The sequence below is a fragment of the Vulpes lagopus genome, chromosome 2 (assembly GCF_018345385.1).
Source record: "Vulpes lagopus strain Blue_001 chromosome 2, ASM1834538v1, whole genome shotgun sequence".
NCBI lineage: Eukaryota > Metazoa > Chordata > Mammalia > Carnivora > Canidae > Vulpes > Vulpes lagopus.
In genome coordinates this window covers 22,533,003-22,551,257 of record NC_054825.1, presented here as the reverse complement: position 1 = coordinate 22,551,257, position 18,255 = coordinate 22,533,003, and the positions used below count along the sequence as shown (strand labels likewise).

The 18,255-nt window shown below is 40.1% G+C and overlaps 1 protein-coding gene across 5 annotated transcripts in view; it reads right to left on the bottom strand.

Annotated features, from left to right (window-relative positions):
- The window catches only part of SORCS1 (sortilin related VPS10 domain containing receptor 1), a 495,497-nt gene that overhangs the window by 113,321 nt on the left and 363,921 nt on the right, over positions 1 to 18,255 (bottom strand). For all 5 annotated transcript variants that reach the window (XM_041746197.1, XM_041746198.1, XM_041746200.1 and 2 more), the window contains exons 7-8: positions 6,774 to 6,892; positions 4,201 to 4,290 (exon numbers count right to left, since the gene is read on the bottom strand). In XM_041746197.1, the coding sequence (XP_041602131.1) occupies positions 4,201 to 4,290; positions 6,774 to 6,892 (209 nt within the window). The remainder of the gene's footprint in view (positions 1 to 4,200; positions 4,291 to 6,773; positions 6,893 to 18,255) is intronic.

Genomic DNA, 18,255 nt, shown 5'->3' with positions numbered 1-18,255 from the left:
TTGAAGTCAAACTACCTCTGCAACATAGCTATGTGAACTAAACTCTGTGCCTCAGAATTTCTACCTGCAAAATGGATAGCAGTATGCCCTCCATGGAGTTGTGAGGATTAAATCACTTACTAGGTGTAAGTGATTAAGCATTATAATAGTGCCTGGCACAGAGTATCTGTTCCATCCACGCTACTTATTTTCAGTTACATAAGCCCTTAAATCCCCTTTGTTGATTAAGCAAGAGTCATATGGCCTTTCTGTTCACTGCAAATGTTGGGGGACTGGCTAGTATACCTAATAAGAAATAGTTCATGCAAGTATTTTGCTTCTTTCTAACAGAGGGAATTAGCTATAGAAATTAGCCCAAGGGCCATTCAACTGAGGGCCAAACTTTCTATGGGTCCCCACTTCCTAAAGGACAAAGACCCAAATCCTTATTCTGGCATTTAAAATCCTTAAATAACTGCTTTTAATTCACATTCCCCCACCAGTAGGATGCAGTATCTTCCCTGAATTCAAGTTAAAATATTTAAGCACAGATCTGGCCCCCATATTTAACCACAGATCATGGACAACATACCTATTGCCCACCTCTGTGCCTTTGGAATGAGTTTGTGCACTGGTGAACCTTTGAAGTCCAGGTCATCACAGATATCTTAATAAATGCTAGGGACAAGAGTGCATCAACTGTATTATCCCAACTCATATAAATCTTTATTTTGTAGTTTTGGAACCAAAACACAGGGCTTCAAGGTCACTTAGAGAACTAGTTGAGTAACAATAACAGATTCAAATGGCCATTTCTAGATAAGGGCCAAGATCAGATCTCTCTCTCCATATAATCTAATTACATTGTAGAGACTTAAAAAATGTTGGTCTCAGATATCTTAATTGAAAGATCTGACATGTTTAAATGTCATCTTTCTTTCTTCTTCTTGTCTACATTGTTCTCCATCAGGAAAATGTGCTCTTTCTACACAGAGTGACACTTTATGTTGAATATTTTTACTAAGACACAAAATTTTAAAATGAGAAGTGACCTTTGGAATCTTTTACTAGAGTGCTTTCCAAAATCTGTTCCATAGGACACCAGCATTGATGGATTCTAATAGACTTTTTTTTTTTTAATGGATCCCTTTGTAAAAAGCTTTGATTAATGCTGAATTATATAGTTTTCTTGCTCACAGGACATCCTAGAGCTTTTGACACCAGTGACCTACCGATACTCTTGAGGCAAGAGACATAGAATGGGGCTTATTTTTTTCTTAAGCTTATTTGATCATAGAACCAAACTTTTGTGAGGCATCTCCAAGGAAATTATATTCAGAGTAATGTTTACTTTAATTTAAAAAATGTAAAAACCAAAACCAAAACAACAAACAGACAAAAAACAGAGAAAGAGAAATTGATAAGCCAGTCTAAGGCTTCAAAGCAGGTTAGCGACAGATGCAGGGCTGGAATCTGGGCCTCCTGCTGTCAGCCTCTGCACCACCCACGCCCCTGTTCCCATCGATCCCCCACCACACAGACAACTAGATCCATACTGATAATAATATTACCTTGCTTTTATAGAGTATCTGTCCTCCAAAATGCTCAAAGCACTTTCATATGTATTGCCTCATTCATCTCCCTTGAGTAGCTCAGAACAAGCTCCAAATAAGTTAAGGGAAGGAAACTGTCACCAGGACTCCCAGTCTGGGGGCCTCGTGCTTTTAACAGCAGCAGCGGCATTAAAGTCTCCCCATCCCCCTCTCTAGGCAGCGGTACCATATTATCATTATCATTATTTTTTTTTTAAACACAGCTCAAGGTAACCATGGTCTTTCAAGAGTTGATACAATGGCAGTGGATGATTACAGAAAATTTGAAGATGAAACTGTGGTTTGTCTTAATTCCTTTGGTGGGCACGAAGCTTTCCAGCTAAGGCAGTCCTGGCTTTGATAGAAGGCCATGGAACTACAGGCACCTTTCTGGCAGATAACTCCACCCAAGCTGGGGCTATTCTTTGAAGGTGTAATGGCATTGTAATAAGGCATCTCATTGCCTTAAATAATAAACACTTGTTTGGATCACATAATACATTCATTTGCTCTACTGGCTCCTATTTTTCTGGGGACAAGCGAAATTAATCATTGCATTCTACCCTCATACCTGGGATGAGACTAGTAATGGAGGATGCTCATCTGGTATAGAAAGGGGAGGGTACAGACAGCTGATTCAGGCTCAAAGTACAACTTTTCCTTCCAGACTGGCTGGATGTTACTGAGGGCAAATGTCGACAGTGATCTGCGTGATGGTTATGAACAAGCAATGCAAAGTATGTGTTTCCTAACACTCCAGTAACAGATCCAAAGATGTTTCTTTGGTTTTAAATGGCCATTTCCAGGGCTCCTTAAGTCCATGGGACTTTTTGACGGCCCTGCAGTATATCAAAATCTGTGTGTGTGTGTGTGTATGGGGGGGGGGGGGAATCTGCTATCTTAATTAAGCTATTAATTTATTTCAAGAGAAGAAAAGTATAATACAAAGGATGCCAGTTTAGGAGCTCAGGAGACTTGAGTGTTAGCCTCAGTTAGGTTATGAACAGCATTTGGTTTAGCTGGGACTTATTCCACACAAAGAGTATATTCCCAGGAGAGAGCACAAGAAGAGTGACTCAGATCTGCTGCTTCCTGATTGGGTCTCAATTCCCACATGCCTCTTGAGCAAGAGCATCTCCCTGCATTGACTTTAATTCTTGTTTTTAAAGGTATAAATCTTGCAAGCTAAACTACTGCATTTACTGATCAATCAAAGAAATAGTAATTTATTTCAGCACTCAAGGGGGGGGGGGACAAAATGGCTCTGTTGGACTTACTGAGAAGGCATGATCATGTCCCTCATGGGCTTTCCTAAAAGATTATCCAGGGTAATTTTAACAACACTCAAATTTAGCTTTACATATGGACTTTACCCAATTATCATCTAAGGCACAACTCCAAAGTTGTAAGTGCTTGTCTTTTTGGAAAACATTTTAAACTGAATCAAGAACAGGGAGCATTTAAATGTATACAATCATAGACATGTAGTTCTGGGCAATTGCCACTGTCATTAATCTCTTAGTGGCTGAAAATAGTAACTTCTATCATGGATATCCTCCTTTGGAGTCAACAGTGCAATTTAATGTGTGTTACTATCTTGAATGAGCTGGCATCTCAGCCCACCTTACTACTGCTAGGCTTAGGGGCAGAGTGATGGCCAAGAAAGAGAACTCTGCCTGGCGAGGCCAGAGCAACTGGTGACCATTGGCTCTCCTGGAAGAGGAGACCTGTGAAGCCCTTGTTTTATATCTATCACATGATTTTCAGGCAGCTAGCTGGTGTTGGTCCAGGACAGCATACTACGAAGTTATGGATAAATATACAAGATAAGGAGTCATGAACATTCAATCACAAAAAAAAAAGTTCTCTATGCTCTTTGTCCAACCCAAAGGTTTCAAAGCTGAGCTACAGCTATATTTAAGCCTACACTGTCCCTCTCCTACAGCCATATATACCTCCCTTGTTCTAAGATAAGGCACAATATATTAACTATTTCAGACCACAAATACACAGCTTTGAGCTACCAAGTCAGTTTGACCTCCACTAGGTGGCGCTCCGTATTAACGCAGTTCTTCAGTGTTTCTGGAAAGACAGCCCAGGGATGCCAGCGGTTGAGAGGGTCTTTAACTTTCGTCTGTCATTATTTTCAAAGGAGTAGGTCTTTGGGGAAGTCCAAAAAATTAGCTGTGCCTCAGAACTAAGTCAAAGAGTCTCATAAATCCTACTGAGAGAAAAGGCAAAAGTTGGATGCCACATAGATGCACCACCTCTCAATAATTAACAACAATAAAATGAAATAGAAATGTATTACACCTGTTTTACTGATATAATGTGTATCCAAAGCCTATTTTCTGCCTTGATAGAATACCCATACCTTCTACTTGAAAATCTTTACTACTGAAAAGTAAAAGCAAATCAGTTAATCTATTCAGATGCCTTTATGGCAAGAATTAGAGAGAGAGAGAGAGAGAGAGAGAGAGAGAGAGAGAGAGAAGCTGAAAAATAGTCATAGGAGATGAGAAGAGATAAATGATTATGAGAAACTGAAAGGGTCCTTGGGAAAGGGGTGAAGGCAAGAATATGGGAATTGGAGAAAATATGGAAATGAAGAAATCCATTTAGGTCATACCTTAGGCAAAGCATATTTGGGCAGCTTCATTTGGGCAAACGCATTCCTTCGGTAGGACACGTAGTAATGTGGCCGTCCTCCTGATGTCAGCTGGATCATAAACACAAAAGTAAGAGGAGCTACTCTAACAGTTACAGGCCATAGAAAAAACAGCCATGAATGGCAGGGGCTAGCTGCCAACCCAACAGTGTGACTGACTATTGTGGACAAGTGTAAAGAACTAGAGTTCCATTCAAAAACAACTCATACGGTGTATGTGAGTTGGTCTGAGGCCCCAGCTAAACCCGTAACATGAAAATATAATTCTTCAGTTTGCACTGTGGCTCAGAAGCCAGGCAATATTTTCAGTGTCTTTTCTTTTTCTTCTTCTTTTTTAATGCCTCAGAGGATATTAACTTAATGTCCATCAGAAGTCCCTAGCTGTCTAGCCCAAGACTATGGACGTGCAAACAGGTCCCCATGCCATATAGGAAGGAAATGGCCCAGAGCTGGAGCCTCTCATCTCTGAACATTGAATGCCATTTGATGCTGTCACACTAATGACCATAAGTATGTCTCAGACACGGCACTGCTGCTGACACATTAGATGGAAAGCCAGCCAGGATCGTGGTCCACAATCATTATAAGAGCTCTATCTCCCAGAGGAGAGCTGTGAGCCACCTCCTCCAAGTCTGCCCAGCACATATAGCCCAACAAACCCCGTGGGTGCCAGGGAGGGCAAGAAGGAGTGTGGTCTCCATCTCAACATGAGCACTGTTTAGTGCAGGTAGTGTCAAGGGCTGCACTGCCCACCTCTCCTCTTTGTAGCCATTCTTTTCTTCCAGCTTCATTGAGATATTATTCACATATATTTAAGTTTTAAGATGTACATATGATTTGATACACATACATACTGCAAAATGCTTATCACCATAAACTTAGTTAACACCTCTTTCTCCTCATTTAATATGATATTTTGTGCATGGTGATAACATTTAAAATCTACCATCTTAACAACTGTCAAATATATAATACAGTGCTGTTAATTATAGTCACTATGCTTTACATCAGATCCCCAGAAGTTATTCATCTAATAGCTAGAAATTTGTCTCCTTTGCCCACATCTCTCCACTTCCCAATCCCTATCTACTATCTATTTCTATGAGTTGGTGTAGCTATTCTTAATCCATGTAAGTATCTGGAGTTAGAGTATCAGCCAGAGTTCACATACTTAGATTGTGTCAATAAATGTTCTGGGCTAATGTCCATCAGATTCATAAAAAGGTGACCAGAAGTTATAATATTCACCGATATGGGGTCAGATAACCTCCTAGTCTCTGTGATGGGTTACAGGACCACATTCACAGTGGCATGGGTAGAAAATATATGACACTCTCATTGCAGAATTGATTCCCATTTGTAAGTCATATCTGTGGATTATAAACCATTATTAGAAAACAGAAAAGGTTCCTGGGAGAAACAGTGATAGAAAAATGAATTATAGATAGAAGCAAAACGTGCTTCCATTTTAATGTCACTTGATAATTGGGTGCTGAAGTTATCAGAGTACTCATTATTCATTTCCCTAAAGAAAATTGAAATATGTGTGTGTATGGGTCTGTATAATCATTTGTGAAACATTTTAAGAGAACATAAGCTGACGTTGGGCATTTTGAACATCTGTTTCCTCAAAACATGAGACTGAATATTCTGAATTATGATTTCTTGTCCAAATAAATATAATAGTGTTTAGAATATGTCTCAATCATATTGAAATTGTGTGTGTATATATAGTACACATGTGTATAAATATATAGATAAGTAAATACATATATAAATATACAAACTATATAAACTATTTAGCAATTGTACTTTTGTTACTCTTATTATGGGAAGCAATAAGTGAAGTCTGTCCAAACTTAACTAATAACTGAAGCATTATCCAAACAAACCTAGAATTTTCCTTAAATGCTGAAAAGAAGCAAAGCATCCTTGCTCCCTGTCTCTTCTAACCACTCAACCTCAAAAGGTTTCCCACTCTCTTCAGGGGTGAAAAAGCCACCTGACTACATCTCATCTCCTCTATTTCTTATCCTAATCACAGTCAGAGCATGACAATAATGGCTGATTACTCTCCACCTCGCCTCTGCCTCCCACCACCTCCAGCTACCCCACAGCTTCCTGTTCCCATCTATTTTTCTATTTTTAAGGTGAGTATTGGGGAACAGGCTGATTGGCTGACTGTTCGGATAGGAAGAGACTAATGCATCTGCTCAGTCCCATGAACGCAGAGGAGGGGGTGAACAGAAGTGTGCATCATTCTGAGACAACCTCTGGACCATTCGCAGTGTTTCCATGACCTCGTGTTGATAAAGTCCTCCAGACGTTGCCCAAAGGAGCTAATTAGTATTCCGTGAGCATAGAAGCTTTGACACTCAGTAATGTTCCTTTTGTCAAAGAGATGATTTTTTTCCTCCTTTTTTTTTTTTTTTTTTTACTCGTAAGGGGTGTAAGCAGGCAAAGGAGGCTGCATTAGAGACCGAAGCGGGAAAGAGAAATGTCTGAGACAATCAGCAGAAGTGGATCTTTCATACCTGAACAAACACGTAATCATCCTGGACAATCAAAGAGTCTGGGTCAATGTAGCCTGGGAAAGGCTTATTTCTGTTGGCCTCTGTGCAGTTCTGCATTCGGCAAGTTAGGTACTGTGAATCTGAAAAAAAAAATGGGTAGGGGGGATGTATACACCCAGTATTGGACTCGGAGTGGACATTTTCCATTTCCCTTGTCATCTCCAAGTCTTTAAACCAACCCCACATTCTTTAAATGCATTATTCTTACCATTATTATTGTTAAAAGTAGTGTCATTATTATTTTACTCACTTTCTAGCAACACCATCACCACCATGCCCCAGTGCCTCCACCAAATCTTGCCATCCTGGAATACTAAATTCTCATTAATTAATTCTCCCCTCCCAAACCTAAATGAAAACATTTTTAAAAACTGGCATTAATACTTGTGATTTTTGTGATTATTATTTTGCATTTGTAGGCTCTTCTTCCACACTCTGACCTTTGACCAACAGGCAGGAAAACATGGACATACATGCAATCACCCAGTCATCTCATGAAAGAAATGCACTGTTATAAACAGGAAGATTCCATATAAGATAAAGGCTTTTCTTCTACTAATAATTGCAAGCGAGACAGAATAGAGAGGAGATTCCTGAGCCCAAAACTCTGTTCTCATTTTATAGATGAGTAGACTAAGACCCTGAATGCCACCAGAGACTCGACAGCAGATGGTAAGCTATCAGTTATAATAACTCTTATGTAGATTTGATATCTATTGGTGGAAATACATTGTATCAGGGAGGCTACCTTGGTTTTTCGACTACAACTATTCTGACCTGTCTAGCTGTCACTTCCTTACTTAAAACTCCTTTTGCCTCATTGCATTTAAAATAAATTCAAACCCTACAGGACCACCACTCCAATTTCTCCACATGCCAATCTCTTCTTCTATCTGTGATTCTTCTAATCTGGCCTCCTCTATGTTTGGAAATGGTGCCAGACTTCCTACTACGTAAGAGACTTTTTATTTGTACTCCCTCTGTCTGAAATGCTTGTCTCCAGGTTGCTCACAAAGAAAGTTCTAGATTTCAGCCCACTATTACTTTTGAGGGTCTTCCATGATTAGTATTTTCTTAATTACTACCACATACAATTTTATTAATTCCCTTCATGGAATTTATCACAATATAAAATTATCTCCTCCTTATTTATTTCTGTCTTTCTCCATTAGAATATAATCTCCTTGAAGACAGTAATGGGTCAATAAGTAAATACTCATTGGATTGTGCCTCTTGATTGAAATACATATTTTGAATGAAAATAAAGCTGTTTTACTCTTTTTTTATTTGATGCTGAGTGAATGGATGAGTTTGATTTTAGAACATAACGATATATACAGAAATCCACTTTTCCAAATTAAAGGAAATCAGGAGATGAAGACTTACATGAAATGGGGTAGGCAATAGTATTGCATTGGATACAAGGAAGGATTCACAAATGACTTCCCTTGGGGAAATTTCCTGGACCATCTTTACCTAAGGAACTTGGGTAAACCTACATTCTAGAAGGAGGACCACTAGGGAGCAGTATGCACATTTGCTCCATCTGACCAATGACTGCTGTAATTGCTGATAAGGTCTTAGGAGACTAGAGGAGAGCTTTACCTACAATATTTCTTCATCCCACTGCCATCTGTGGGGATGGGATGGCTCTGAAATACTTTAAGATGTCTAGTCCCAGTGAAACCATCTCCAGAGGTAAACTAAAGAAGAGCCATGTACTCACTCTTACTTACCTCTGTTTTCAAACATTCTTATAGTTTTATTTTTGGGCATAACTCAAGATCTTTCTCCTTGAAGACAACTTCTGTGATTCAGTCCTTCCCTATCACTATAGCACACAAAATCATTACCTCACAATTTCACACTCCATCAGATCCTTCTACAACTTTTAATGGACTTCCATTTTTCTAAAGGTAGCTTGGGGTCATAGAAACAATGGACACTGGCAGCTGGGAGACCTTGTCTTGAGTTCTGGATTGGTCACTTACTAGCTGTATAGTTCAAAAGAAATAATCTCATCTTCCTGTCTTGCCACCCTCATCCATTAAATGGAGATGCCAGTTAATGTCAACTTTCTTATAGTTTGGCTCTAAGAATTAACTGAATTAATGTATATGCAAAATGTTCTAAAACTCAAATGTGTACAAATGTTAGTTGTTATCAATAGTGGTAATATTTCTATTCCTTTCACAATGATTAGATCAGGTTGGGGTTCATAGTAGGTCCTTTAAAAGGCTAGTTAAATTGGATTTGAGTACTCCAGTTGTGTTTCTGTATCAGTTATGTTTCATTGGTGACCTGCCCAATATCCATTCCTCCCAGCCTCTTTGATGGAAAAGCCAGTACTGGATTTGTTGGCCTGTCCTTCCTTCTGTGTGACTGGCAAGCGCTCATATGCAAAGATTAATCCTTTTAGGTCTACACCCATTCAAGGTCTTCCAACTGCCCTTGTCACTGGTTATTTCAGGGAAGGGCATTAAAATCTTGTTGTAGTAAATAAGAGGGGGAGGGAGGTCTTTTAAGGGGTTAAAGGGGAGGGACCAAGAGCTGCAGGAGAAGACTCTCTTCTGCCTCTCTAGACACTGCACCCAATGTGATGCTAGGGATGCTCTAGCCTTCTTTTTATATAGAGGAGCCAATCTTACAACTGTAAGAGCTTACATAATGAGATTGCAAAGAGATGAAAAGGACCTATTTCCTGATGACACTGAGTTACTGATTGTACTGAGCCCAGAGCTGCTCTTTCTCTGTGCGTTTTATGTGAGATAATGAATAAAAACAATGATTAACCAAACTGAATCAAAGGTTCTTGATTAAGAGGTCTTGGTCTTCAAATTACAAATACAACTTCCAATCAGGATTTCTTAGACTGCCACCTAATGAAGACTTCCTAATAAATACACAGTGCTTATTTTATTTGTAATGGAGTCTAAGAGTTTCTTTCTTAAGACTTTAACCTCCTTTTCAAAGGTTCTTGAAGAAGCATAAGATGGAAAATATAAAGATCCACTTTATATAACTCAACTATTCAGAAATTATGAATCTAAAGGATTTGGGAAGACAGTAAAAGAATGGGGAAACTAACATTTGTTGAGCATATATGTACCAGGTACTCTGAAGCATGTTCACCTTTCTTTCATACATTTAATCTTCACAGTACATAAATATAATATATTGACTAATTTTTTAGATAAAGAGAATGAAGCTTAAATGGATTATGATTTATAGAAATGGCATTATGGATTTCAAACTTGGTTGGCCCCAAGGCTTTTATTTCTAGTACTCTATGTTGTGTGAAAAATGTCAGTGAGTTAGGGTCAATTTTTATTAATTATATTTTGTCTTTGATCTAATAAGCATCAATGCATATACCTAGATACCAAAAAAAAAAAAAAGATCAGCGAATTTATATTTTTTTGTGGAGTAATTTGGGAATATGGATCAGAAATCCTTGAAAATGGTATCTTTTGACCTCATGTTCATTTTTGAAAATTCTATGCAAAAAAAGATTTAGCTATTTCAATATTCATTAGTGTTATTTATAATAAAGAAATAAAAGCAAATGGCCAAAAGTGGAGGAATGATTTTTGAAAACTTCAGAACATGCACAGTTTGCTATTAAAGAGCATACTAGTATTTAGGGAAGTGCTTAATATATTTCACATAGTAAAAATAGGTTAACAATTAATATTGTATCAGTGTTAATTTCTTAGTTTTAAAAAACAGATTTTAATTGTTCAAGATGTAAACATTAGGAGAAGCTAGGTAAAGCTGTACTGTCTTGGTAACTTTTCTGTTTACCTAAAATTATTCCAAAATAAAAGTTTTTAAAAAGTAGGTTACCAAAATATGTGCGTATCAACCTGATTTTGTGAAAGTTGTATATATAGATATCTACATATGTATGTTTGCACTGGAAAAATGAATAAAAGATATATATGAGATGTCAACCATAGTCTACACGCAGTGATGTGAGGGAGGGAGACAACCTGTGTGCAAATCCCTGGTCACCATCTCTCAGCCAGAGCCTGGAGGGGGCTTGGTCTACAGTGGGCTTGTGAGATCAGTTTCACAAGAATTAGAGAATCATCTCTAACTCATTGACTTTTTATCTTCCTCCACTCACCATGACTCATATTGAGGTGGAGCACCATGAGCAATATGTGCAATGAGCCTGTTCTTAGGCAAAATACAGAAGGGTTCAGCTGGGTGACACAAGGAAAGCCTCAGAAAGAGGTCTTAAAACCATTTCTTGCTTAGAGTGGCTCAAAGTGAAATTTGCAAGCTGAAGGGGAAATGCACAATTTTGAGCTGCCTGTCCCTGGTAAAGAGCTCCTGGTTTGTTCTCTTTCTCCTTCTAATGGAAATAGAAAGAAATTGGCTGCACTTCATAATGAGGGACCAATCACTCTTAGGCCCCTTGGGGCTTGCTGTAATAGCATTAAGTATGATGAACTCTTTCCATATTCAATTCTAGTGAGTGTATGATGCGATTCCATAGGAAGTATCTTGTAATTTGGCATTAATTAACGTCAATTAATGCATGCAACTGCTAGACTCTAGAATTAATTTCATTACTTTTCCCACACAGATGTTTTCCTTGCCATAGGTAATTAGGGCCCTGTGCTGCTCTTCCCAGGCATTCTCTCTCTATGCAACAGCTGCTGCTTGGCGTAAGGCAGCTCCCACCCCTGCAAAATCTGTGATCTAGGGTAAGGCTGCCGTTCAAAGGCTAGGCTTTGAGCAGAGGGACAGGGCTTTAAATGCAGGTTCAAGGCCTGCTAGCTTGGTAAACCTAAGCAGTCACTACACGTCTGTGAAGGCTGATCTGTAAAATGGGAACAGGTGCAAGGCATCCTGCCAGCAGTTGTGACAACAGGAGACTGAAATCCTGAAACCCACAGAGTCCAGGGCTGGGTTAGTCAGTGCTCCGGTAACGGCAGCTCTGGCTGCTACTGAAGCGCAGGCTCTTTGATCAGCAGTACTGCCCACTGTGTCTCATGGGAAAAGACTGCAATGCGCTCCCAGACGCTTCCATCTGACTCAGTATCTCTCTTCATCAATGTTTGGTTTGGGTCAAAGACTTTTAAAGTAATTTTTTTTAAAACACCATGAAAAAATATTCTCCTAGCATAATAAATAGCCAATGGTGTGAGGTCACAGTCAGTAGGCAGAACCGGAACATAAGGAGGGCTATGGGGAGGACCCGGGGGGTGTGCGGGTGCCCAGCACTCAGGGCCAGCCAGCAGTGCCCATACCACTTTGCAAGCATGCCCCTCTGTTGGGAGTGACATTCGGGTCCTAGGTCTATCTCCACCACACCATGTGACTCAGAGAAGGTCACTTACCAAGCTCGGCTTCTGATTTTTTTCTCCATGTAATAAGGGTTATTAGAACTTTAGAACTCAAAAAGGATGCTAAAAATCAGACATTACTTTACTATCTGACAGGTCTTTACTATACCCCATTGAAACCTGTCTGCTTCCCACCTCTGCCCCAACCAACAAACCTCTGTGATGTGGTTGGTGAGTCTGTATCTTCAGGGTGTCTGCTATTTCTAAACAGCACGTTCATTCCTGGCTGACACCCTATGTGCATTCAGATGGTTACTCTGGTTTGAACTGCCCTTTCCTTGCCTGCCACCCTGTCCAAATACTTCCTGGGCTTTCTTCTGCAGAGTTTTTCCTGAGGCTCAGACTGACCTCTCCCTTCCCAGAATCTCTCCAATGACAGCAGCAACAGCATTAACCTCCAGAATAACCAGAACAACCTCTCCTCTGGGCTAGGAGCCATGCTAAATGGATTGCATGCTTTTTTTCTTTTAAACTTTGTAAAAAAAAAAATCCAGAAAGTGGTACTTTTCACAGATGAAGAACTCCAGATTTATGGATGAGATTTGTATAAGCTCATATGCTAGTAAATGACACAGCAAGAAACGCATCATAGATCTCTAGGACTCTACCACTGTGTCTATCCTTCAACAAATATTTATTTAGCACCAAATCCTTTCACGTACCTTAGTATTGTAAAAGTTTCATTTTAAACAAAACCATAAGCTCTGTAGGCAGTCACAAGAACTTTAAAACTCTCCTCATCCTCCACTAATTTTCAACTTTAAAACAGGGCAGTTTTTTTTTAATTTTTAATTTTTTTAACAGGGCAGTTTTTAAAGCCCATGTATCTGTATATATATCTTCCTTTGGTCTTTACGTTGTTCTATTATTTGTTTCAGAACCTTCATATTAAATGTTCCTACCCAACACACACATGCATGTGTTGGTATGCTTGTGCTCACATACACTTCATTACCATCAGGGTTTTTGAATCTGTGGCATGTACCAGTTACAAATTGACATCTGCAAAGCTTAAATTCCAGCTGTGGCCCCTGAAGAGATTAAGTTCAATAAATTTCTGTAGAAATTATAAACTTAAGATCAAATGTTCTCCCTTGACATAATGAGATCATAGCATTGCTTTCTTCTATGTAATCTCTTGATTCTGGTCCTGTATAACTTTCTAAATGTTGTCTTTTGTGGTTAGCCTTCTGACATTCAGGAGGCCATGATTACTACAGGAAAATGTCTGAGATCTTAAATTTTTTGCTAAGCATGGGGTTAGAAATTAGGGACACAAGGGAGAACAGAAGGACATAATAATAGAAATACAGAAACATCACTTGCCAACTACAATGCAGTGTGATGATTGTCTTCAGGAAGGAGCAGGTGCTGTGAGCTCACAGGTGAGGGACACCCAAATTTATACCTCTCCACAGATGGTCTACCTTGTGCCAGGACTTCTCCTGTGACTGCATCTATTTTATTTTGTATCACACAGAATTGTGGGCCTGGTATGCCTTCCTGGCCTACAGTATTTTTGAGGATAGAGACCACTTTACAACTCACTCTAATGCACCTGTGTTGGGGTACAGCACCCATGGAAGGCTTCATGAAGGAGCTGAGAAAAGCCTGGAAAACTTGGAACAGTGACAGGGTAAGTGATAAGGATGAGTCCAGAAAGAAAGAACAGTGGTGAGAGCACAGAGTGATGAGGGGGAGGGTGTAAGATGTGTTTGGGGAATACTCCCTGTCTGTTCTGTGAGAGAGCCACACCGCAAATCCAGTTTAAGTTGAGAACAGACATAAAGTTATCTAGAGGATCATACTGAGCGCCATGAAGAACTGAGAAGCACATTTGTTTGGACAACTTTCCAAATTGAGTTAACAAAGACAGGAAGGGATGGGGGGAGGGTACAGGAGGGAGGCATAGGTAGGAGGTGGAGAGCAAATGGTAGGAAAGAAAGCAGGAATAAAAGTGGGAAGGACTGGGATCCCTGGGTGGCGCAGTGGTTTGGCGCCTGCCAAACCCGGGACCCGGGATCGAATCCCACATCGGGCTCCCTGCATGGAGCCTGCTTCTCCCTCTGCCTATGTCTCTGCCTCTCTCTCTCTCTCTGTGACTATCATAAAATAAATTAAAAAATTAAAAAAAAAGTGGGAAGGACAGGGAGAGGAAGGGAAGAAATGAAAGCAGTTTGGTGCATGGGGGAGAAAACACACAGAAATTTTTCCAGGGTGTTTTTGGGGGAAGGGTGTACAGTATTTATTTCGATGTGTTCACATGTTATATGGTCAATTTCAGGACAAAGAGTCAGATTAAGGGATTTTCTCTGAAGCAGGTGGGTATGTTCAATCCACTGTTTCTTCACTTAATAACTTTTCATTTTTAAAGATTTTATTTGTTCATTTGAGAGAGAGTGAGCGAGAGAGAGCACAGGCTGGATGGAGGAGCAGGCTCCCCACTGAGCAGGGAGCCCAACATGGGGCTGGATCCCAGGACCCAGGGATCACGACCTGAGACAAAGGCAGACACTGAACCACCCAGTTGCTCCAATAACTTTCTATTTTTATCATCCTCAACACCAAACATCATACTTGGAACATGGTAGATGCTGAACTAAGACCAATAAGGTACAATTTCTGCCTCTCATGGTGGAATAAAAAAAGATGACACACTGACCTGTCCTCTCTATATTTCAGCTTCTCTGTATTCCTGACTTTTTTGTTGTACCCCGACCCATGCCAAGCATGGCAATATTCCGTATCATTTGCATGTGCTGTTCCATCTGTCCAGAATGCTATTCCATCAGGCTGTCTCCCTTACTTCCATAGGGCTCAAACATCAAATGCCACCTTATCAGAGATTCTTCCTTGACATCCCCTCCACCTCCGTTACTACTCCCCTTGCTCTACTCTGTTCTACTTCCTGGAACTTACTACCACTTGGCACGATACACTCGCGTGTAACGTCTTCCCTAACTACGAGATAAGCTCCATGGGAGTGGGGCCTTTGCAATGTTCCCTACAATCTCTCACTCATGTCTAGGACATGGGAGTGGGGCCTTTGCAATGTTCCCTACAATCTCTCATTCATGTCTAGAACACCTGGCATAGCACACAGGTCCAACAATATCTGTTGAAGGAATGATGATTAGGTTTGGGGTGAACCAGACCAGGCTTCAAATTCCAGCCCTGAGGCAATGGCAAGAACATTTAATCACTAAAAGCCATGTTTTCCTCAAAGTTACAATGAGAAAAATGACAATAGAGCCTATTAACAAAAACCAGTATAAGTAGTGCAGCTGAAAAGTACCTAGTGAGTAGGGATGATAGGAAAATAATGTGTGATACTAGCATCACTGTTGCTTAAGAAAATAGAGAACAAAGGAAGGAAATGTATGCCTAAGTGCCAAGATCTTTAGGGCCCCTTTTTTTTTTCTTTTCTTTTCTTTTTTTTTTTTTAAAGCAGGAGTGAGAAGCATGAAGAATTTTCCAGATGCTTGGAAATTGCCACACATGTTATACGGACTAGTGCTACTGTGTCCTGGGGGATCCTGGAATCCCCAGAGGAATGCAGATCTCTGTCATAGAGAGAAGGCCCGGGAAAAACAGATTTCTCTTGCACACCTCTGTCCTCTCTTCTGCAGCCTGGGAGGAAAGGACACAGTCCTTCTCACCGCTGGCTGGGCACACAGCATGCAGGGCAAAAAACCCACTCTGAAAGTTGCCCAGGTGAGCCCGTGGCTGCATGTCCCTGTCAGGTTTTCATTGCTGTGTGGGGAGGCCTGTATTACCGTGTTTCATGCTTTTCTGGTTGGTTTTCAGGGCTGTCTTTAAGACTGCTAAATTAAGAGAGGCCAAGCTGAAATCACTAATAGTTGAAATCAAATGGCTTTTGCAATATGAAAAATGGGGTCAGAACGTGATGGCCAGGGAAAAAAGCCGAGTGCCAGGTGCCAGCTGCAGGGACAGTTGACAGGGGAAAGGTGCTTGTTCAGCATGTTGGGGAGTAGTAGAGAGAGATCAGAATCTGCAGCTGCCCCAAACTTCTAGCCTCTGCCCAGGCCCCACCCCACAAACTATTCATAAATAAACTGGCTGAAAAGAAGGTAAATGAGAGTCACAAGATGTGGAGTCTAATAATGCCAGTTGGTTGGCTAGTGTTGGGACCTTCACTGGCATGGGAGCAGCCAGTTTGATATTTTTTAGATTTGAATAGAAATGCCAAAGTGTGCATCTTCTCTGGAATATGAAAGAGACTTAATATCTTTTGAAGGTGCACTGATAAAGAAATACAAATAGCCAAGAAAAATAAATAAAACTTCTTAACATCATTCACAATTAAGTAAACCCGAATGAAAACAATAAGGATATAGTTCTTTGCTCATCAAATGGGTCATGCCAAAAAAATCTTTGATAATGTCTTGGACTATTTATGGCTTGCAAAGAGGAGCATCCTCATACTGACAGTGTGCAATGATACAGTCATCTCAGAGGACAACGTAACAAGATCTACTAAAATTTTCAATCACATACACTCTCAGACCCGGGGATTTGCCTTCAAAAATTTCTCTTTTCAGCTCTTTTGTGCTCACTGCCTGCACAAATTTGAATGCTTCCTAGCCCAAGAAGTAATCTGTGTGTATGTGTATGGATGTATTAGCACTGTGTGAGAGAGCCAAACCTTTAGAGGTCTATTAATGAGAGAAGGGCTAACGAGAGCATAGGTGACAGCACAGTGGGGTTTTTTTGTAGTGATCAGTCATGAAGTGGCCACACTTATATGTGCTGATATAGAAAAATTTTAATTTGCTGTTATGTTCACCAACAATGAATTTGGCCTAACAGTTTTATAACATGAATGTTTGTTGAGTGTGTACATATGTGTACATGCATACATATTCACCTGGATAAGCCCAAACAATTTTGGAAAAAATGCAGAAGAAATATTTTAAAAAACATAACTACCTCTGGGAAATGGGAATGGAGGTCAGGAAGTGGATGTGACTTTTCACTTGATGCACCTGAGCATGGCTTATCCTTTTAAGTGGCATCACTGCTACTTTTGATGTTATAAAAGTGATCTATTTTTATAGGAAGAACTGAAAGCCCCCTACAGGTAACATATTGAGGCCTGATGAGAACTGAGTCTCCATCACAGCCCCTCGGCAATGCAGTCACACTCCCCCAAGCCCAGGGCTGCACTCAATATGGAAGTTAACCGGAGCGCTGGAAAATGGGAAGCAGAACGGGATGTGCAGTTCTCACCCAAGATCAGAATTTGCAGGACGGTGGTTATATAAAGCTGTGAATCTCCTTTGATTTTTATTTCAGCTTGCAAAATGCTAGTCTGTGGTTCATTTAAGCAAGAGTTTTTGGGCAGTCATTTTCACAGTTGGTTAAAGGGCCAAGGTTGTTTTTCCCCAGTGAAAGAGATTAGTCTTTGTGCAAGTGGTTACAAGGTTACTTACTCATGCAAATAGACAATGAGCTCAGTAATTGTCCCCTGTCCCCTCTCCATGCCAGCACGGATCACCACCAGTATGGAAACAGTCATGTCACTGGCTAGCCCTTTCATTTCAGAGGTGAAAGGGAGGAGCGATAAAGGTCAAATGTGGTACTGCAGGTTTTCTTGCAAGATGATATTTACAGATGCGCATAAATATAGAACTATGCATCCCTGTGTAATTGCCATGTGAAGAATTCTGATTAAAGTTACATTCCTTTCCTCCAAAATCACATATATGTAACATGTAGGACACGATATCAGTGAGTTAGTGAGGTTCTTAACTTCTCCATCGGCCCTTCAGGACTCTGCAGACCCTATGGTGAAAGTCCTTCTTTAAGAATACATGCTACACAGATAAGGTTATGTATTAGGTCAACAAATGGGTCAGTCTCTGAGCTTTGTTTGTACAAAGAACCAAAATAAAATGAGATATGGCTTTTCACAAAGCTTTTAACCCAACGGTTGATCAACATTTTCTAACTACATACATTATGTACATATACACAAATATACCTGTTTTAGGTGAATCGATAGGATATAGGTTTCCTTTTTACAGTTTTAATGCAATGGGTAGCAGTTTTAATGTACTAGGTAC